This window comes from Komagataella phaffii, chromosome 1 (assembly GCF_000027005.1).
Source record: "Komagataella phaffii GS115 chromosome 1, complete sequence".
In the NCBI taxonomy this organism is placed as follows: domain Eukaryota; kingdom Fungi; phylum Ascomycota; class Pichiomycetes; order Pichiales; family Pichiaceae; genus Komagataella; species Komagataella phaffii.
Window position 1 is genome coordinate 1,437,481 of NC_012963.1, and position 20,970 is coordinate 1,458,450.

The following is a 20,970-nucleotide window of genomic DNA, read 5'->3' on the forward strand; positions in this document are numbered from 1 at the left end:
TGACTTTAAATATGACCAGGAAGTCCACTTCTGTTCTGTGCTATTTCACCAAGAATAGTACCCTCCTTCTTGCGAGTCAGTGTTTTAGGGCTATCAGGGCTTCCAGAGATATCAGACCTATCAAAACAATCGTAATTACTCCCATTTTTGCTCCTGATCATAGTCATTAATTGGCAAAAAAAAATCCTTTGGTTTTCATTCCTGGACAGTTTAATTGCTTCCCTTACAATTAGCTTGTCTATTTTGGTGGGGCTTTTAGCTGCATAATTCGCTAAAGCGTTTCTTACCTTAGTGTAGTTGATCAACGTTAGCTCCATATTTATGACAAATTTGAAACATTGAAATGGTTGTTGCAGGGTTGGTCTAAGTCCCGATGCATTAAAGTAGTTTTGGAATTTGTCTGTTAATTCATTGTCATAGTTCCACATCGCTTTGCAGTACTCTGTAATGGTTTCGACGATGGCGTGCGTGAGTAGCGGCTGACATATATCAAATATATCCAAAATTGCCCCTGTATCTATTAATTGCTGAATCAACCTATGATAGGAAGGTAGGAATATAAATGGATTTTGGTTTTGCTTGATATTCAAAGATAGAGATAAAAACCGCACAGCTGCAAGGCGTCGAGTGGCCTTGTCGGAAATTGGTTGCCGGGGGATAATTTCATTCATCAAAAGTAGTCGAATTTCAGTAAGCATTCTGTCTATTTCAATAAGATCTCCATATTTTGGAATGCTACAAGGAAACAGGGTTTCTAGTACAGAGATGAGATCAAGGCTATCGTTGGATGTTTGTAGTTGTACTTTTGGAAAGAGCCCACCCAGTTCGCCAGGTCTGTAAACAATTCTTTGCTTTCGATCAAGTAATTTATATGATAGCTCTTTGGTTTCCCGAGGGCTTTCGTGTCGAGGTAAAATAAGATCATGACTGTGACAATCAGAAGAAGAAATTGGAAATAACGAAGGTGCACGGTCGTAATAAAATCCAGGCTTAGCCAATTGTTCAGCTTTGTGCACAGTTTCCTTCTCTTTTGACGTTGATATGCAGGCTGTGATCGTTCTTTCCAATGCACTACGAAAGATTTCATCTTCAGCCGTGAAGTTAGAAGATAAAATGGTTGGAGAGTTTTCTTGTCTAATTGTATTGAGTAGAAACCCATCAATAGATCCATCTTCTTCAAGTACTAACCTAGATCGTTGCTTTTGAGAGACAGCAAGATGACGTTGCAGATCAGCATCTATGAGTTGATTTCTGAGCATAGAATGTAATGAACTGGTTACACTAGATTCTGAATACTGATTTCGATTCTTGCAACTTGCTCTATCTTTTCCGTGGGGCAAACTAAGATTTATTATGGAGCGATTGGAAGAACATTGTTGAAGGCCTTGGATCAAAATTTTCCTCACAACATATATAAACGCACCAATAATTAACATTGTTAACAAGAACAAACCAAACAAGAACATCGTATTTATAATAAGCTGAAATGATTCATTATACTTTGACCACTTTTCTAACTCATAGTCAATTAAAGTTTCGAAATCAACTGGAACATTCGACTCAACATCTCTTTGAATTTTTGCCACGCTACCAGTGTCGCAACAGGAGCCTCCAAAAAGATCAAAAAAAGGCACCACTTTGACTTGGACATTCAAAAGATGCTCATCTGACATAATACTTCCCGACTCTAGTGTCGCAGATAGTCGATAGTCAGGGAAAGAATAATTTTCAGCAAAAGCGGTTTGTGACGCAGTTGCGATTGCGGCTGAACTTAAATATGCAAGCTATATTCCTGTATCTTCGTAGTCTGTCTGGACAAAAGCCCGGGAAAGAAAACTCTTCCAAAGGTGCTTATATTGCGAGGGACATTGATCATCCGTGGAGGCACCTAGTTTTCGACCAAGCTTGATCCAATCATCAACCAACAGACTGTTCATCTGGTAAGGTGAGTCATCAGTGGTATATTCAAGTTCATACTGGAACGGGGACTGACCTGAATTGATGGCAGTCAAATTGGCAAAGAGCTGTACGTACCTCAAAGGAGAGAATGTCTGAGAAACATAGGCAGGACCAAGAGGTGTCTTTGATGGCATTTTCACGGGTAACGAAGGGTCCTTTGTAGGAAAGGCAAATTCGTCGGTCTCCTCATCTTCCGCCATTTCCACCTCCAAATCTTCAAAAAAAGTCGACCATGGAGGATGCCTTTGAATCTCAGCTCTCTTTTCATCTTCATCAACCAGGCCTGTAATGTTGTATTCCCAAACTCTGATTCCTGGGTTGTAGGTTGGTATCACGCTGGTAGATACATGTGCAATGGAATATCGATCAGAGAATATACCCGAATCATTACTCTCTGCTATTCGGGCGTAGAGATCTTCACGCACCGAGTTCATGTACCTAACCTTTCCAACAGGAACTCCGTCATAACGATGTGACATGCCGTCTGCATCTTTAATATCAAGTTCTGGGAATCCAGTGTATAAATCAAATGGTATGCTTTCAGATGGAAACACTTCAGCTGCTAGAGAATTATATGCCCACTCAGAATCTAGAGGGATCCAGTGATCAATGTTCATATGTCCATACAATCCACCAATAATGACGTCTCTATACTCATGAGTCCAGATAATATACTTTCTCAAGCAAGATTCATCATAATTTTTCGGTACCGGAGGAACGTGGCCAGTCAGCCATATTTTCATATCCCTTTTCCTCATTTCTTCGAGTACAACACCAAGCCAACGAAAAAGCTGGTAGCCTGGCTGTTTACGACTATCACAGTTATCCACTAGAGGGTTTGCTGTGTACAAATACAAAGTATTGAATGATAATACAGCGAGTTTTCCTTTTATGACTTCCACAAAAAAGTATGCACCTCGGCCAAATACGTGTAATTGCTCCTCTGGAACAAAGTTTCTCCAGATCCTGTAGAATTCTCTGATTTGAAGAGTGGGTCCTGGGGAGAACATATTATGAGGATATACATCGTTATTTCCCAAGGAAGGAATTATTTTGATATCACGGCTCGAATTATCGATTATATTCTCTTGGTTTTCTCTATCTTTATCAGTAAGAAATGTACTGTGAATAAGATCAGCTACAACTTGATTCATTTCGAATATTTGCGATTCCAAACGAGGATGATCCCTGTCATTATCGTGTCTAACGTTGTCACCTGTCCAGACAACAAAATCAATTTTATCCAATAGGTTATCTTTAATCCAATCGAGGGTAGATTGCATCAATTCAATGGGACTGTCGCAACCACTGAGTGCATCTCCATAACGTGAAGCAGTATGATTTTGCTGGCTCTTGTTCTTCACTACCTTACCATGGCATTTGCTAGCATAAGATGAGCCTACTCTGTAGAAACCGTCAGGATGTAGATCAGTGATATGACAAAAACCTTCCGTGCAAGATTTTATCCTGAAACTTGATTGAGGGTTGGTCTGACAGTCCTAATTGTGATAAAATATCAGAGTTCTTGCTGTAGTCAAATACAACATTTCCTTCAAACTTGCCAAATATAAATTCCCTGTTTCCGTAAGCTGTTAGAAATATAACAAGGCTTACAATTGCTATAAATAGTGGATGGGACATGTTGACTGTCGTTTGAAAGTTCAACGTGAGCGTTTCAGGATAAAATAAGCATCCAAACACCATCATATAATTACTACTCGTTAATTCTTGGCTGCATGTGCTGTACTGCGTGGGACTAAGCACACAGAAAACACCTGTAACCTAGGCAGACTTATTGATTTAACAGTGTTAACGGCTTCATGGAGAAAATAGTTTCCTTTTTAGTAAGCAATCAATGTACCTCCCAGAAATATACTACACGGAGTATGACTACGATGACTTTGAGCACTTCGCGGAACATTTGAATGGCTGCATCGTTTGGTAGTAAAGAATTCAAGTCAAAACCACAAAAAACTGCCATGTAATGCTGACGTAATCATACCAAAGAAAGTGTACCATATCGCGCCTACTACTAAGTAAAGAACTCTAGATTCCTATGGCATTGTTTTCATTTTCGAAACAAGAAGAGAAGGCTCCAACTAGATCCCAGAGAAAGCTGTGCTGGGATGCACGCGATGAGTTCTTTCGGTGCCTTGATAACATAGATGTCATCAACTCCCTGGACGGAAGGAACAAAAAGACGGTGACCACAGAATGTGGAACGGAAGAAAAATTTTTCGAACAGAATTGTGCTGTTTCTTGGGTGAAGTACTTCAAGGAAAAACGTGTATTTGATGAGAAGAAAGCTCAACTCCTGAAGGAAGCCGAAAGCCAAGACGCTACTGTGATACCATTATCCGGCATTCGAAAGTGAACCTGCGAAATCATTTTTGAAGCCCTGTGGTGGACCCAAAAATCTGAACTCCAAAGATTTGTTATCAAATCATTTGTCAGCCTTAATATAGTGGTAAACGAACGTTGTTGGTAAAATATTCTCTATCAAAACAGGAATCTGTTCAGTCAAGTGTTCTTGTACACATCCAATTGTTTTTTCTTGAGTTGCTGTTCTTTTGTAGGCGAACCCCTCTATGTATTCATAAAGCAGGGGGTACAGCCAACTGTATATATGGACGCTACAATCAACTCTCTTGTAAAGGGTGGTTTACTTATATTTTGAACTAACTAAATAATTTAGATCACATGCTCGATTAAAAGATTTCGCGAGGCTGTCCATCAAACTCAACAATCATCATAGTTAACCTCGAACAATTAGAGCCACTAAAAAGACTACTGATTGACCATTGCATTGAACATGCCGAATAGATCGTTTGGAGTTTTCCCGTCAGTTATATATGAGACAAGGTTAGGATTATCTCACCAAATGCGTCGCCCAATTGGCCAACCTCTCAGTAAGCTGTCCCAAGTCTCACAGCCAAACCAGATTCTTCAACGAAATTATCAATACAAATTTCCAAGAATACCCAGACCCAAACGGAATGTTCTCTATTACACTTTCAAACGGCCGCAGTTATCAAGCGCCACCATTTTACGTACGGTGCCTTCGAAAATTCGGAATTTTTCTTCTCGTGCAAAATCCAAAGTGAAGTCGAGTGGTCGAAGAAGAAAGTTTATGTCAAGATGGCTGGCACTTTCTTCAATATCAGTAGTTTTGTACGGGGTAGTGAACAAAATCAAGCACAAAGGTATACAACGAAACTCTAGCTTAGAGCCCGATGAAAACCATTCCGTGAAACCCAACTCATGGACACTTTACGCTTATAGCACTCTTCCTTTGAAAGCGATCAGCAGAGTCTGGGGCCAGTTCAACTCATTCGAATTGCCCATATGGCTCCGGTCACCAAGTTATAAGTTTTATGCATACGTTTTTGGAGTAAATCTAGACGAAGTGGCTGAGCCTGATTTATCCAAATTTCGCAACCTTGGAGAATTTTTTTATAGGACTATCAAGCCAGAAACTCGTCCCATAGATATAGATGCTGAAATGGTTTCGCCGTGTGATGGGAAAGTGCTGAAATTTGGAATTATTGAGAACGGCGAAATCGAGCAGGTCAAGGGAATGACTTATTCTATTAATGCGCTTTTAGGTCAACAGAAACTGGCAGCTCCTGTTCATCGTATTAATTATCAATTAGATGACGACGATGTGGTACGAAGACACGAAGAATTTGCTCGCTTAAACGGGATTAGTTACACCATCGATGACATTATTGGAGGAAGGGGAGAAAATATACACCACTCGTATATGAATCAAGGTGACCAATCGCTGAGAAAATCATCCGCTTCGCAGGTTTACGAAGTATCGAATGATATTGCGAAGAAATCATCCTTTGATAAACAACTTTATTTTGCTGTTATTTATCTTGCACCAGGAGATTACCACCGATTTCATTCACCCTCAAATTGGGTTACCACTTTGCGTCGTCACTTTGTGGGGGAATTATTCTCCGTAGCCCCTTTTTTCCAAAAAACTTTGCAAAACTTATTCATTTTGAATGAAAGAGTAGCTTTGCTAGGTTATTGGAAACATGGCTTTTTCAGCATGATACCAGTTGGGGCTACGAATGTCGGAAGCATCAAGATTAATTTTGATAAAGATTTGGTTACTAACAGTATTTACGAAAGTGATTCGTATGCTCAAACAAGTTTCCCTTCTTCAGATACTTCATCTTGTCGAGAGGAAGATGAAAGCACACCATTGATAAAGCGCAGTAGCTCTCGCACCAAGAAAGTAATTAAAAATAGTTGCTATGAGGCAACATATGCCAATGCCAGTAAAATATTACGTGGCCAGCCTCTTTCAAAGGGCCAAGAAATTGGCGGTTTCAAGCTAGGGTCCACAGTTGTGCTAGTATTCGAGGCCCCAAAAACATTTCACTTTACACTTGCAGAAAATATGAAGTTAAAGATGGGACAAAGAATTGGAGAGCTTAGATAAATAACTGATTTTATGGTCCTCTTATATTCCATATGTGTGGTATAACTCATCTTTTAATAGCTCTAAGAAGTTCAAGTTCATAAAGTGCAGGTGGTGTTGACGCTCTGAAAATTGAAATACTAATTTTAGATTCCAGTAATCTTCAACGTCTTTTGGATGTTTCGACTTTTGTAAAATTTCAAGCTTGAAATCAATTGCGTTAGACAAAAAGTCATAACTGTTATTTAAAAGTGCTTCTCTTTCGTGTTTTATTAGTCCGAGATGTGACTTGAAGGAATTTAAGGCGAATTGGGAGTGGTTCTGATTTTTTTGGTGATGGTTGATGTTTCCGTCATACATGATGACTTCGTTCAGATCACGTTTCAAACTGTTATGAAACCTCTTCTTGAGAACAAAAATTGTCGGTGATTTTTTGAACTTTTCATTCAAGGCGTCCATATCCATTTTAATAGAGAAGAACCCATCGTCATTAACTATGATTGAGTCAATATCATTTAAATCCGGAAGCAAGCAAGGACTTGAAAACTTCTTAGAAGACCCATTTTTTAGAAGTACGTGAATCATCAATGAGAGTGTTTCTAAAGTTTCAGCATCTCTCACTATTAGACATCTCTTCTCCACTGCCATACTCCAAAAGTGCCGCAATGCTTGCAGCAGAACATCTTCTCCGTCGTTAGCCACTTTGGGAAATACAGGATATATCGATACTAATAAAGTGGCAATTGAGAACAGATCACTTTTAAAAGCATATTGTCCTCCACCTAAAAATAGGAAGCCAAGAGCCATATTGATTGCCATAAAGTTTCCATACTTACAAAAATTTGTGTCGTTTTGTAGGTATCTTAACCTTCTCATGATTTCTAGGTCCCCAGAACCAGCTGCAATGATACTCAAAGATATTCCCAAGAGATCTCTTAGTTCCATAACACTTTTCAGGGTTATCTTATGATCATGCGTGACACAAGAAAGACTTGTCAATCGCATAAATTGGTCAAAGTACCACAAGAGCGTATCTCGGGCACCTTTATCACATGTAGATGCAAACCTCAAAGAAATACTCATACAGAGACCAGTAACAATATAAAGGTATTTCAAACAATCACTATTCAAATCTCCAATTAACTCAATCGCTTTCAGGTTAATGCTTCTTGGTACCTGATCTGACACCCATCGCAGACTACATTCTATGCTGTCCCATAAAATGATCTGCTTCCCTAAAACTCTAAGGAGCAAGAACTCCGGTCTAATGTAATCTAAGAGCTGTTCAGCATCTGGGATGTCCAAACGATTAGCAATGTCTCCTGAATTTGTTCTCAAAAAAATAAAAATGATTGCCATAATAGCACCGGCACTGGACTTGTCAAGTTGTTGTTTAGTCTGGGTATCTCTCGAACCACATGCCAGTGAAAACAATGTATCCAAGTAATGTGTATCATTTAACCCCCCTAGATGGTCACCTTTACCAAGATTGATAAGTCCGAACGCTATACCAGCACTCAATCGATAAGTCTCACTTACCAATTCTCTTTCATCAACCACTAATGACCCCTTTATTTGAGAGAGCAGCATCTCACTCATCCTTCTGTGTTGAGTTTGCAAGTATAGTAGCCCAATACCTATCAGACCAGAAGCTTGAACACCTAAGCTCACGTTGAGGTCTGTTGAACCTGCAGGCAATAGGGCTACGATATGAACGGATAAGACCTTAGTTAGTTTCAAATTCTTAGTGCCCTTTAGACTGGCAGACATACCTAAGAGTAGGCCAACACTGGTATGAAGATGTTTGGGTCCCAAATAGTTGTATATATGCCATTCTTCTAACTTTTTCATGTGTCCATTCAAACCCAGTCCATATAAAAACCCCGCATGCTGTGCGTTCAGCTTTGGAGGTCGATTGAAGACGATCCAACTTCCAGATATTTCTGTAGCATCGCGGGAAACAGTCAAGCCAGCAGATACTCCATTATGAAAATAACCCCATTCGATAGTCTCACTATCAATAGCCGACTTCTCAAGTGTTATCGTTATTTCCTGAGGCAACAAGACACACTGGAAGTTTAATTTAGGAATTGGAAATCTTTCCGTAATCAGCGGCCTTCTGCTGCTGATGAAAATAGCACTTCTACCCAAGGGAATAGTTAGCGTTCGTAATGCAACCGTCAATGCCAGATGCTTCTGGAGAATATGAAAATCGTGCTCATTCATTTTTGCATGAGAGTTCAACAAAGCAGGCTGAACTTTGCTAGACTGCAGTAATCTAGTAATTTCGTGAAATCTTCTATCCTCAGAGAATATTTTTCTAGTGGTATGCATCCTGTCAGCTTCCAACTGACCATCCCAAGCTGTTAAGACCTCATGCTCATTCAACGCCTGCAGAATTTGATGAACATCTCTAGAACCTTGCAAGGAAGCAGGGCGTTGATGGAAATGTAAAAGTTGCTGAAAAGGCATGTCTGCAAAGAGAAGTTGCAAATCTTTTCTTCCAACTAAAGCCAATTCCTGTGTCGACAAATCCGAAGAATGTTCCTTGCACTTTGTCATTATGCTTTTCAAAGGAAAATATACCCCCATTGGATATGTCTCCAGATCCGTAGAACTTATTTGATAGTCCAACATCATGCTAATTACATCTCCCTCGCTAAAATCGTTAGATATGATCGCTTCGAACAATTTCAGTACATGAAAAGTTCTGGGAGTCATTAGCTCGTCTATGTAATCAGGTTCTTCAACTAGTTGTGAAAATGTGATATAAGGAACAATTGCATCAGTAAATATACTTGATAGGGACTCAACAATATTTGGAGGCTTGGGGAATAATTGCGGAATCATAAGCTTTAAAGATTTATCCACAATGTCGTGACTCTGTTGATAATAGCATATCCAAGTATCCGTCCAAGAAGCCCACTGTGTTAACTGTGCCAATATAACTCCTAAAGTATCCACTTGTTGCGAGCACATGATGTTCAACTTCAAGTCTTCACGTAATAAATGAATTGATAAAATCAAAATGGGGCTTAAATCAGATAACTGATATTTTGAATCGTCTACTAGTAGTCGAAACTTTTCAAGCAAAGGCAAACAACTGGTTAGCTCGTTAATGTCGTTGAAACATTTGAACTTTAGATCGTTCGGAAGAATGACGGAAAGCAGTGTGGTCAAAAGACAGGTCCACTCATTGTGTGAAGGATCTAATTCCAATACACAGCACCATTTCAGCCAAACGTATTCAAAAGTGTAATCACCTCCACAGTATTTCATCATTGAAAGTAGCTTATCTACTAACTGATTTTGTGGATGGAGAACCAAGTTGATTTCGTATATTTTATTATTTTCAGCCAGCATTGCAATACATTCTTCGAAGGTGCTGGTAATCATTGATATAGGAGGCACCTTGTTTTTCAGGTTGATAGGGGGAGAAAGAAGGTCAAAGAACGGATTAGCTAGAAACAACGTGGATTCATCTTTCAGAATAATAATATAACCATCATGTGAAGTATTGAATTCATTCTTGCGAGTGGAAATACACTTTGAGTCGAGCGCACTTAGTCGATAAATGGAACTAAATGATGGGAGAGATAAAGAATCATGAGCATAGTTGAAAATGACAACACAAAGCTCAAAAGTTCTCCTGTTGTGTATAACAACAGCTTCCTGACGATCGCATTTTATGGAAAAAATGTTTAGGTTGTCTCTTGTGTCATTGAAAGAAAAAGTGTATACTTTTGTCAAAATTACATCTTTCCTTAGTGCTTGTCCATTCGACGGCATTACGCTGGCATTGTGAGTATGTGAATGAAAATCTGTGCCAGTATCAGGACCGGAAGCCATCCTATCAATTGACAAGGCTTGCGATAGCGAGTTTATTCTTTTTTTAGTAGAAACATCCTTCTCATCCACTAGCTTCGAAGAATTAGGAGTTGAAGAAATAGCAAATGGCTTCTGTTTTGTTCGCCTTTTGGCATGAGTATGTCCAGAAGCAGAACTGGATCTGGAGTTTTCCTTCCTGATCAAGTATTTTAGGTGATATATGTGAATAGAATCATTTAATTTGTCGAATGTGCAACACAAGTTTGAGCTGGATTGAGACTCACTAAAAGAGCATAATTCCTCTTCGACGCCAATTGTAGAAGTACTCGAAGAAACAACGGCACCGTAATCAGCAAGTGCATCTGTCATTGTCAGAAATCTTACATTTCTGCTGGAATCTTCAATGTCGGTAACAAGATCTTGCACCTTTTCTAGAATAATTCCATGTTCGAAACAAAAAGCATTTCTCACATTGAATGAAAAGGAAACAACGTTCATTCTGCCATCTTCATAAAATATACTCGCCTGTTCCCTAGAAACTACTACCAGACTCTTGCTTTCCCCATTGAAGCAACAAAATAAAGTCGATATAATGCTCTCATCAGACTCAAAGCTAAGTCTTCGATAGACTACATTCCCCTTCATCCATACTACGTCACGATTTCGTATCCAAAGTGATTCTCCATCCTGTGCATACGTACACAAGTAGTTCTGCTGGGAATTAAGCTCCGATTTGACGTCAGCTCTGAGATTCAAGCATGCTAATTGAATTGACATCTACTATGTGTTTCGTGTTGCCTATGAAGGATGTAAATTGAAAGCGCGGTTGAATCGAACAAGTATATACCATCTACTGATATTACCACACGTCGAACGAAACTAAAAATGGTTCCGAGGAAAATTGCTATACAAACCGAATTCAAAGAATTAGTAAGGCTCCAAAGATGTTTGCAAATACGAATCTTTACTAGTTTAATAGCTGTTCAAAAATGCCTTTCCCAACCTAAATTTGTCCTTGTGAATTAGAAACTATCGCGCATAGTGGAGGGTAAGTTCTTTGCTTGCTTGCATTTGTTTTCTTTTAGATTTCGTTTGACGACATTAGAAATGTCATTCCTAAATACCATTAAGTATGTGTATTTGAGAAGCGTAGACGGTGGAGTTCTAAACTTTAGTTCTGAACGACAACAAGTGTACTAACGTTATTAGGGGATTTGCAAGAGGATCTAAGAAGCAGAAGAATGGCAACAATAATAACAATATGACAGGAGGTACAAATTTTGATTATGACCAGTTACACGGTAATCCGTCACAATTGTCATTGAATACAAATGCGAATACACTATATTCTGGAAATAATGGATCTGCCCTTTCTCTACGACGTACTCAATCTCCTAGTAAACAGTCAATGAAATCCCAGCGCGTACAAAGTAACATAAATCGAGTTTCCAACAGTTATGGTTCAAATTCAGCTAGACCACTATTTTTGTGTGAGCCGTTTGTTAAAACGGCGCTTGTGAAAGGTTCCTTTAAGACGATTGTTCAATTGCCAAAATATGTTGACTATGGTGAATGGCTTGCTCTGAATTCATTCGAAACGTACACGCATCTAAATCAATTCTATGGAATAATTGTAGAATACAGTTCACAAGAAAAATGTCCTATTATGAATGCCGATGATAGCACCGAATATTTGTGGATAGATCAAACAGGACAGCCTATCAGTCTTTCGGCAAATCAATACATCGACTATGCTCTTGCTTGGATAAATAGTAAGTTTAGTGATCAAACAGTTTTTCCAACTAAATCCAATATTTCCTTCCCTCCAAATTTCATGAAAGATATCAAGAATATTTCTAGACAAATGTTTCGCATTTTTGCGCACATTTACCACCATCATTTTGAGATTATTGTTCATCTATCATTAGAAGCGCACTGGAATTCTTTTTTTGCGCATTTCATTTCTTTTGTGAGGGAGTTTTCGTTGATCGATTCCAGAGAGTTGGAACCTTTGCAACTCTTGATTGAAAATCTTGAAGCTCAAGGCAAAATTCTGGTAGTTGAGAAACAACAGACTTCGTGATCCTAGCATTGTTTAACCTAAAATAATTAATGAATCACTACTTAAATCTCTTCTGCTAAGATTTAGCTATTACAAGAGATGACTGAAAAACAAGAAAGTCATGGAATTGTATGATGACCTTAAAAGGAAATAGCAGAACAATTGTTATCACTTAAGTCTAAATTATCTTATCTATTTACAATTTTATTTACAGCAATTGATATATGTTAGCTAAAAAAATAGGTACTATCTTTCACCAATCTTACATCAAACGTACCCTTGGCTGGGATTTCTGGAAGTTTGAACGGGGCTAGAATGCTGAATTTGTCCATGCTATTTATGGGCTTCAAAGAGTCAATATCGACATTTTCAAGAATGCTAACTGTGGTTACCATCTTCTCACCAAGTTTCCTTGTTGTTGGGTCTGACGACATCAAATACTCCTGTCGTTGTTTTTCTAGATATATTTCATCTGCTGTGGTGATCTTTCGTCCAAGCCGTTTAGAAAATTCTTGTCGAAGCTCTTGGATTTGTTTACCAATAAATGACTTTTTACTGACAGATTCAACTACTAGAAACCCATGGTACCGACGATCGAATTCATCTTTTAGATCTTGAACCAAATCTGTCTCATGTAGTTTTACAAAAGCATCTCTCAAAATTTCATTCATGATATCGACATCTGCTGCATGGGTCCAATAAGAGTCATGTACTGCAGCGAATGATAACCTCCTTTGACCGCATTCAATGGAAGAAAGAAGCATATGGGATGCATCTAACGAATGTATATAATTAGGGGGAAAAGCGTTAGTTTGTTTTCTTGAGTCTACTGGACTCACTGCGTGAGGATCTGAAATGAAAACTGTCTGAAGATTTGTTGCTACCTGCTTTTTCCCAATACTGCGATATGGCTGTACAATAGGTAATCCCAAAGGTGATGTCCAAATCACGGATGCTAAATGTGAAATCTTAGCAGATTTCGATGATTTTTTTGTCATAGATGTATCGATATCCATCCGAATTGATTTGGTAATCTTCTTGGAGGCTTCAGCAAGCCAGTCTTGAATTTGGTGTGCTCCAGTAAACAACTCACGAATGGAACTGAATACTTGAAGAGCCAAATATCGGCCAGCAACATGTGTATCAGGATCATCGTCGCCAAAAATTTCTTTCAACCGACGGTCTATCTGATCAGAAGCTCCGATATAAGTCACTCCATAAACACTTGTCATCACAGTTTGTTTGACAACTTTGCGTTTTATGTGCCTCTGTAATTTCAGAGCAAGCTGGTGTCCATTGGTAGCGTCGATATCGACCCGCTTCTGCACAAGTTTTGCAACATACGAATACACATCATTTGGTTTATTATCAGGCATTAGATTCACTTGAGTCGCTCCCTCTACATCTCCTCCTAAAGCAGCATAGTGTTGTAGCCCATTACAAGTTCCATCTTGGTGTACAGGAATATGAGAAACAAACATGTTAGGATTTTTCAGTTTCCACGCCTCTGCTAATTCAATGCAAACAGACAGTGTTTGCCAAGGCTTTTCTGAAGACTTCCACCATCCTTTACCAGCTAAAGGTTTTGTGGCGGAGTCTATAATATTTGCTTTATTGAGGTCTGTGAATTGCTCTCTCTTATCCAAAGTCTCCTTGTCCAGTCCGTAAAGGTTAGCAAGGTGAATTTTTAGCCACCTCAATCCCCTTTCTCCAAGCTCTTTTCCTTCCCAAAATAAAAGCAGCCCTCGACTCATATCGTTGCCCAGATGATTTAAATGAGGTGAGATGGGATAAGCCCGTCCTCTAAAATCTAAGTTGTGAGGAAAATATATTCTTTCGCCTATAAACCCACGCGCTGTTTCCAATTTGTAATTAGCATCACAGCGCATGGATCTATCAGAAGAAAACTTATTGGAGACTTTTCGCACTTGATACTTCCAGTCCCTTATTACAGAAGGATCAGCATCTGAAGGGGGCTGTGGAGGATATATGGGGCTGTCCTGAATAGCAGGTATGTCTAGAAACTGATTTCCAGAATTCCATACTTCGCTTATGACATTAAATATTTCGGAATTAATGGTCCAGGGTGTATTTCCCAAAACGGTCAACCCTTGGTAAACTTTATCAATTGTATTATTTTCAGAAGCGGCTTTGACATAAGCCAGCTGTTCAGGGGAATCTTTGGTTCTAATAAGAGAAGTTTCGGTGTAGTAATACCCTCCTAAGTTATGCGATAGCCAAGGTTTAGGCCTGACTAACATGGGAAGGTATTGCGGTTGAACTGCGCCGCTGAGGTTGTCTTTACTCAACTTACTAGTGAAATCATGATGGAATTTTAGAATGCCTATTTTGTTCCCATTAGCGTATTGGTATTGGTGAAATATGGCAGGAACTTGTCCATGAACTTCTTCGTTGGTAATTGGATCCTTCCCTTGAACATCGATCTTAGCAGATTGCAATAGTAGTGATATTAAAACAGACCCAATTTTTGCTTTTATCTCGTTTGGCCAATTAAATAATGTCTCCTCAAGCTCGGTGTCAATGCTAGCAGACCTACTTTGTTGTAGTAGTTTTGTAAAGGTGTTCTTGGAGCCTGTAGTGACGAGTCTTTTGAATTCCTTGCTGTTCTTCATATTTCGGAAGTTTTTGAATACATCTATCTCCTTTGAAAGAAGTCTTTCTGAGCGATATTCAAGTTCCACCGCTTTGCCAACACTTATGACAGCTCGAGCGGTACGGATTCCAGTAGTATTTTTTCCGGTAAAGATTATCTTTAAAAGCTCCAAAATCGTTAATGTGCTCATCTTGTCCGGGGAGACTAATATTAAGTAATTAGCATACTCCAATCTTTCATTAAACGCCTTGCGTTCCATCGTAGAAAGTTTCGTCTTGTAAGAGTTAAGATTACCTGCTCCAATAATAGATAGTGTCTTTTGGCATTTTAAGACTTCTTCTTTGATCAGCGGGAGTAGCTTGCTATGCCACTTCCACAAATAATTTTTGATACTCTTGGAAGGAACATTGACTACATTGCTTTCTTTGAAATCTTCCAAGGTTTGTTCCCATTTCCGTTTGGCTCCGTCCAATGATTGAAACTCCAGCAGTCTCTGCCGCTCAGCATTGTAGGCGTCCAGAAATTTCTCAAAATCTTCTTGTTGCTGTGGTGTTTTTAAAAGTTTTTTGATTTCAAAGAAATTTATGGTCCTATCCGACAATTGTTCGTCACCGAATTCGATTGGAGCATAGCTTTCATCAAACGATTCAAGTTTACTAAAAAGCTCCCCATTGGAATTTGTAGGTTTGGCCTGTAAGCCTAATAAAGAGTGACGTATTACTTTGAGGCCAAAGGTATCCACCCCAATAAGATGTTGAGCGTCCTTGTCTAAAGATGGTGGAAGCTGGGTCTCATCTTCAAAATAGGTAGGTGCCGCAATTTTTTCTTCAATGCATTTATGAGAATTGTTACTTTCCTTGGTTGTAGAGTGCAATGAGGGAATCGCAAAGGCTTCGTCTTTTAAATCGAAAATATCTCTATACCTTGAAGGAATAGACTCACGGCCTAGATGGTAAGCCTTCAATATAATAATAGCATTGTCAAATCCAAGTATATCCAGATGCTTGAACAAATCCTCAATTCTGTTACCGGAACTTGATTTGATGTACTTAGTGATTATTGTCTGGTATCTGTTGTCAAATGAACCTGAGGTCAAACATTTTCTCACCAGAATACTTGCAATCTTCGAATCGAATTCCAGTGTCGGAAATAAAATAGGTGACTCTTTTAACACATATTCTTCTAGCTCCATTAAACTTACAGGACTTTTAGACCAGCTTAACAAATACTTAGCATATGCAATCTGAAACTCAGCCTTGTTGCTAGTGTGAAACAAATTTTCCATTATTTTCTTGCCTCTAAGGAAATCATTGGAAATTGCACAAGCTTCCAGTAGAGTCCACAAATGGTTCAGCTCCTTCGCATTTGTATTCCTAAAAACTTTATCATTGGGAGAGCTGAAGTAATCCAAAGCTTCATCGTTTCCACTATGGACGAGTGGTTTCTTCATAGACTTCTTTAAAGAATCAAAAATATGCGAGTATTGGTCTTGAGGCAGAGTAGGGCCCATTGGTCGACACAAAGATTGTGTGCCAACAAATGCAGTTCCGTAACTCTTTCTAGTAGCATAACATACCATAGACCTACAGTATGAACGCAACATGAGAGCTAAGAAAAGTAGGGCGTTTTATATTGTCTATTGTGGGTCTTGATTCTACAGGAAGATTTATATAGAGGTGTGCGAAAAAATTGCAAGGATATTCGAGAAATTGTTTGCCCAAGCTGGAAGGACACCACCAGCTCTAACATTAGTGACAATCTATTTTTCAAAGAAAGTGTTGCCCTGTTTTGGTTGAGTCTTCCAAATCAGAATCATTTGGTTCTTGGATTACAATCGCCAATTTGCAAAGTTACTTGTTGGCAGACTTGACCCATACGCTAACTTCCAGATTCATTCCTATCCGCGAATAGTTCTTATCTGAATTCCTGCACATCCTTCTTTTTTTAACTAACCAACAGTCAATGTTCAATTATTTGTTTGGAGGAAACAACCAGCTGAAAAAAGAAGCCCCCAAAAAGGCGATAGTTGGCCTTAGGGAGCATATAGCTCTTTTAAATAAGAAGCAGCAGCACTTGCAAAACCAAATGGAAGAGCAGGATAAACTTGCTCGTGCCAGCATCACAAAGAACAAAACAGCAGCCAAAACCGCTCTGAAGAAGAAAAAAACATACGAGGTACAGCTAGTCAAGATCTTGGCTCAAATTGATTCTTTGGAGACACAGCTTACTTCTATAGAAAATGCTAATCTCAATCTGGAAACCATGAAGGCTATGAAGCAAGGTGCTAAAGCCATGAAACAAATACATGGTGATTTTGATGTTGATAAGGTAGATTCAACCATGGATGAAATAAGAGAACAAGTAGAACTAGGCGAAGAAATAAGCGATGCTATTTCTCGCCCTCTTGGCACTCAAGAAGTCGATGAAGATGAGCTAGAGGACGAATTAGAAGAGCTTCAACAGGAAGAACTTAATAGTAAACTTTTGGGAACTGGTAGCGAACCGATCAAAGATCCTATTACACATAAGATGCCCGATGTTAGTCGATTACCACAAGTATGGTCAAAGTCAGAAAACCAGGTCCTACAAGGCGAAGGTGAAATTGAAGATGAAGATGAAGCTGCTCTACGAGCACTGCAGGAAGAAATGGGAATGGTATGATTTCAGTACTTAACCAAATTTTTTGGACTTGAATTAAATATCAGTATTTACCAGCATACAGTTGTTCTAGTATGCATATCTTGTGTGTCTAATGGCGAATCTGTTTCTGATCTTCTTGACTCTTGGTGTTTGGAGTAAATTTAAATGGTCTACCAAATCAGTGCTGATAAATATCTTTTAGTTTGACTGTAATAATAAACTTGTCGAAATTACGTTTTCATTGTGTATTAGCCGACATTTGGCGACCAACCACGAGATTTTAATCAACTCACCAAGGCCCACAGAACAAAAAAAATAACCAATATTCCAAATATCTTTAACATGAGCCAACGATTGGTGGATACATTGTGGAAATACTTTATAAGTTCCCGCTGTGCACCATGAATATTGAATGAAATATCTTCCACATTAGAATCTATTCGCTGGATCACCTCACCTTGTTCGGAGACCATGTTTGATAGTTGTTGGAACAGATTCCCAATCTCACTGATCGTAGATTCAATTGTTTCAACCGCTCTATTCCTGTCCTGAAGATAGACATTAGATTGTTCTTCCAACAGTAACAGCTGATTCGATTCAGGCAGCATCAAAGTATCAGCGGGGATAGTTTCGTTTGTTGAAGAGGAAAACGGATTCTCTGATATTGAGCTGGCATTTTTTTGACTTCGAAGAGTCAAGTAGTTGAAGTCATTTGTATCATCGGCGGCATATTGTTCCTGTCGGGATCTTTGAGATATTTCATTGTGTTGCCTTATTTCCAATATCTCTTTAAAACTTTGACTGACTCCCTGTGTTTTTGTGTTCAGAAGATTCACTACGTTCTTGTTAAAACTGTCAACCTGTCCGGTGCCTCCACGAAACTGCTGCTGTAGTTGTTTCAAACTCTTTTCCACCTTGAAGATGTCCTGCTTAATCACATAGGTCAACTCATTGATTTCGATAGGTCGATCGTTAAACCGTGGCGTATCCTTTATCAGTATCGTCAACTTTCTCAGCAGTTGAGTGACTCGAGCAATATCTTTGGCTATAACGCTTGCTTTTTTAGAGAAGTCACTTTTTGAAGGAGGAGATGTTGGTGCGTTGCTTGTTTTTATATTTAGTTGTTTGTTGAAGGTTTTCACACACTGCTGAAACTCCAAAGTGCGATTCTGTATAGATGTCATCAATTGTGTTATAGTCAGGAGACGAATGTTGGGGTACAACGATTGACGTTAGTGATCCTCGAGTCAAGTATAGAATATAGACTTGGATATTTTTGAACAACTACAAACAACAGGTGGTGGCTGGTGCAGGGGCCCGCGCCAAAAAAAGACCAGGCTCGGTTGACAATTAAACCACCACGTAGTCTGTTGTATTCAATAATAGTCCTTATATCCCAAGGTCGTACTAGGATTATATTACTTCTGCTCATCTAGTGGCGTTATATACTGTCGAGCTATTCACTTATTAAACTGAAATGGCAATCCGGTGCCTTTAGAAACCTCCTTTGCTAATAAATCATGTAGAGTATTTTCTAAAACATTAGTAATTTGCCCAGCTGAATCAATAGTCCTAGAATCAATCCAAAGTCCACGATAGTAGTCAAAACGCTTTGGTCCAGATAAAGGAGAGCTAAGCCAGATTTGCTTATTAGGAGGTTGTTTATTGATCACGTAGTCTCCCAACTTGGGGATCTGCAAACTCAAAATCCCTGAAGTATATTCCACATCACAAGTATCCAATGAATTATTTTCAAAGAATCTTTCCAGATCCTCTGTCATGTTTTCCAGTGTAGAATCGGCTGCATGATGATATTTTCCCAAGGGCAAATCCTTTATTTCTTGAGAAATAATTCGTCCATCAGTTGTAGAGCCTATTGAGTAATGACGATATATGATATTGGCTCTGTTAGAAAGATTACGTCGCTTTATGTGACGGCTTAATAATTGTGTCAGCATTAGAGTAGATAGTGGTCAGGCAATTTCCATTGCATATCGCATACTCTCTTCTCGATTCTAAAAAGTATAATATGGTGTAAAGGCGTCCCTATTTAACATCTCCCCACTGGTCCTGGTCTTAACGGTTAACCCTATTGAACATATAGCTAGACTGTTTGGACCCGTTCGTTAAGAAAAACTCGTCAACAGAAGAATTTAAATTCCTCTGAGACAGCATGATACGCTCCTCCAAAAATTTGGTCTTGAACTGTTCAAAGAATTCCTTTGTCTTTGGAAAGGTACCACAGTTTTCAATGAAAAATTTATCTGCATACATGAAAATAAACCGCTCCATATCAGACACCGAAATATTCATATAACTCGGGTCAGAAGATTGGTATGGTTGTTGATGTTGTTGTGAACTATGTTGTTGTTGAAGTTGTGGCTGCTGGTGTCCTTGGGAAGTATTCTGAGATGGTTGTTGAGTTTGTTGTGATTGTTGGGAAGGAGGCTGCGAGGTCATAAAGTTTAGCCCGGGAGTATGCACAGTTCCGTATAACGATGAGTTAGAGTTAGGTAAGGAAGTATTGTTATTGACTGGCCCAGACGAAACTGTAGCCCCAGATACTGTTGCTGCAGTACCGGCATTGCTTGATGAAGTAGTATTGTTATCCAGTGGTAAATAAGGAAAACTTGATGAACCAGTGACACCAGCTGCTGTACTTGAAGAAGTCAGGAACTGTGGTAAAGAGAATCTGTCTTCTCCATGTGAAACTCCATGTATGAATAGCCTTTCTTGATCTAGCCCTGCACTCCCACCCACAGCACCAGTTCTAACAGATGAGTTTCCTATATGGCCTTGAGATACCATAGAGTTTGATTCATTGGTACCTGAGGCATTTACGGAATCCCCTGATCCAGGAGATTCTCTGTGTTTCAAATATTGCAGCGATTTACGATCTAATCCGTGTCTCTTTTTGAAATGACACAGCCACCCATGACTAAATCCATTCAATCGCTTTGGGTTGTCCACACCGAATGCTTTTGCATATTGAATCCAGTATTTCCTCAGCACTGTCTCGTTTATAGGTTGGTTAGTGGACAGTCTTGTTTCAACTAACTGATCCATAGCCGCATTGATCTTTTCATACTTAAACTTGACCTTGCGCTTTGCATGACGCAGATGCACCCCATTCAAGGAATTCACTTTCTGACTCTGATCGTATCTTTCTCTAAGTTCTGTTTCCTTTTTTAGCCACTCACTCAGTGAAGAGGTAGAAATAGCAAACTTTTCCTTAAAATATTCTACAGTCTCGCTCTGTGGACGTTTGCTACTATGAAAATGATTTATTATCATTATTTTTTCCTCCAGGTTAGCCCTTGGAAGCTTACTAGAAGGTTCACTCATCGAAGGGAGAGATAAACTGTATGAAAAAGAAAGGTTGTGGGAATCTAGAAAATGCTCAGATAACGGTTTATTCGCGAGGAGGATTCA

The 20,970-nt window shown here is 39.1% G+C and overlaps 11 protein-coding genes across 11 annotated transcripts; 4 read left to right on the forward strand and 7 right to left on the reverse strand.

Annotated features, from left to right (window-relative positions):
* Positions 1 to 5: 5 nt before the first annotated feature.
* On the reverse strand, positions 6 to 1,673 carry PAS_chr1-4_0016 (Hypothetical protein; the record flags this gene model as incomplete). The annotated part of the gene is made up of 1 exon (XM_002490086.1): positions 6 to 1,673. The coding sequence occupies one exon, from the start codon at positions 1,671 to 1,673 to the stop codon at positions 6 to 8; it is 1,668 nt and encodes a 555-aa protein (XP_002490131.1).
* Positions 1,674 to 1,784: 111 nt separating this feature from the next.
* On the reverse strand, positions 1,785 to 3,666 carry PAS_chr1-4_0017 (Vacuolar endopolyphosphatase with a role in phosphate metabolism; the record flags this gene model as incomplete). Its single annotated transcript, XM_002490087.1, has 2 exons — positions 1,785 to 3,363; positions 3,455 to 3,666. The coding sequence occupies 2 exons, from the start codon at positions 3,664 to 3,666 to the stop codon at positions 1,785 to 1,787; spliced, it is 1,791 nt and encodes a 596-aa protein (XP_002490132.1).
* Positions 3,667 to 4,015: 349 nt separating this feature from the next.
* PAS_chr1-4_0018 (uncharacterized protein) lies at positions 4,016 to 4,333 on the forward strand (the record flags this gene model as incomplete). Its single annotated transcript, XM_002490088.1, has 1 exon — positions 4,016 to 4,333. The coding sequence occupies one exon, from the start codon at positions 4,016 to 4,018 to the stop codon at positions 4,331 to 4,333; it is 318 nt and encodes a 105-aa protein (XP_002490133.1).
* Positions 4,334 to 4,771: 438 nt separating this feature from the next.
* PAS_chr1-4_0019 (Phosphatidylserine decarboxylase of the mitochondrial inner membrane) lies at positions 4,772 to 6,415 on the forward strand (the record flags this gene model as incomplete). Its single annotated transcript, XM_002490089.1, has 1 exon — positions 4,772 to 6,415. The coding sequence occupies one exon, from the start codon at positions 4,772 to 4,774 to the stop codon at positions 6,413 to 6,415; it is 1,644 nt and encodes a 547-aa protein (XP_002490134.1).
* A 21-nt stretch (positions 6,416 to 6,436) lies between these two features.
* PAS_chr1-4_0020 (Largest subunit of the Anaphase-Promoting Complex/Cyclosome (APC/C)) lies at positions 6,437 to 10,999 on the reverse strand (the record flags this gene model as incomplete). The annotated part of the gene is made up of 1 exon (XM_002490090.1): positions 6,437 to 10,999. The coding sequence occupies one exon, from the start codon at positions 10,997 to 10,999 to the stop codon at positions 6,437 to 6,439; it is 4,563 nt and encodes a 1,520-aa protein (XP_002490135.1).
* A 108-nt stretch (positions 11,000 to 11,107) lies between these two features.
* Positions 11,108 to 12,305, forward strand: PAS_chr1-4_0021 (CBK1 kinase activator protein MOB2; the record flags this gene model as incomplete). Its single annotated transcript, XM_002490091.1, has 2 exons — positions 11,108 to 11,152; positions 11,415 to 12,305. The coding sequence occupies 2 exons, from the start codon at positions 11,108 to 11,110 to the stop codon at positions 12,303 to 12,305; spliced, it is 936 nt and encodes a 311-aa protein (XP_002490136.1).
* A 206-nt stretch (positions 12,306 to 12,511) lies between these two features.
* Positions 12,512 to 16,477, reverse strand: PAS_chr1-4_0022 (Mitochondrial RNA polymerase; the record flags this gene model as incomplete). Its single annotated transcript, XM_002490092.1, has 1 exon — positions 12,512 to 16,477. The coding sequence occupies one exon, from the start codon at positions 16,475 to 16,477 to the stop codon at positions 12,512 to 12,514; it is 3,966 nt and encodes a 1,321-aa protein (XP_002490137.1).
* Positions 16,478 to 16,860: 383 nt separating this feature from the next.
* On the forward strand, positions 16,861 to 17,559 carry PAS_chr1-4_0023 (One of four subunits of the endosomal sorting complex required for transport III (ESCRT-III); the record flags this gene model as incomplete). The annotated part of the gene is made up of 1 exon (XM_002490093.1): positions 16,861 to 17,559. One exon carries the CDS (start codon positions 16,861 to 16,863, stop codon positions 17,557 to 17,559), a length of 699 nt encoding a protein of 232 aa, XP_002490138.1.
* A 263-nt stretch (positions 17,560 to 17,822) lies between these two features.
* Positions 17,823 to 18,722, reverse strand: PAS_chr1-4_0024 (cis-Golgi t-SNARE syntaxin required for vesicular transport between the ER and the Golgi complex; the record flags this gene model as incomplete). Its single annotated transcript, XM_002490094.1, has 1 exon — positions 17,823 to 18,722. The coding sequence occupies one exon, from the start codon at positions 18,720 to 18,722 to the stop codon at positions 17,823 to 17,825; it is 900 nt and encodes a 299-aa protein (XP_002490139.1).
* A 276-nt stretch (positions 18,723 to 18,998) lies between these two features.
* PAS_chr1-4_0025 (Frataxin, regulates mitochondrial iron accumulation) lies at positions 18,999 to 19,496 on the reverse strand (the record flags this gene model as incomplete). The annotated part of the gene is made up of 1 exon (XM_002490095.1): positions 18,999 to 19,496. The coding sequence occupies one exon, from the start codon at positions 19,494 to 19,496 to the stop codon at positions 18,999 to 19,001; it is 498 nt and encodes a 165-aa protein (XP_002490140.1).
* Positions 19,497 to 19,614: 118 nt separating this feature from the next.
* On the reverse strand, positions 19,615 to 20,883 carry PAS_chr1-4_0026 (Hypothetical protein; the record flags this gene model as incomplete). The annotated part of the gene is made up of 1 exon (XM_002490096.1): positions 19,615 to 20,883. The coding sequence occupies one exon, from the start codon at positions 20,881 to 20,883 to the stop codon at positions 19,615 to 19,617; it is 1,269 nt and encodes a 422-aa protein (XP_002490141.1).
* Positions 20,884 to 20,970: the final 87 nt, after the last annotated feature.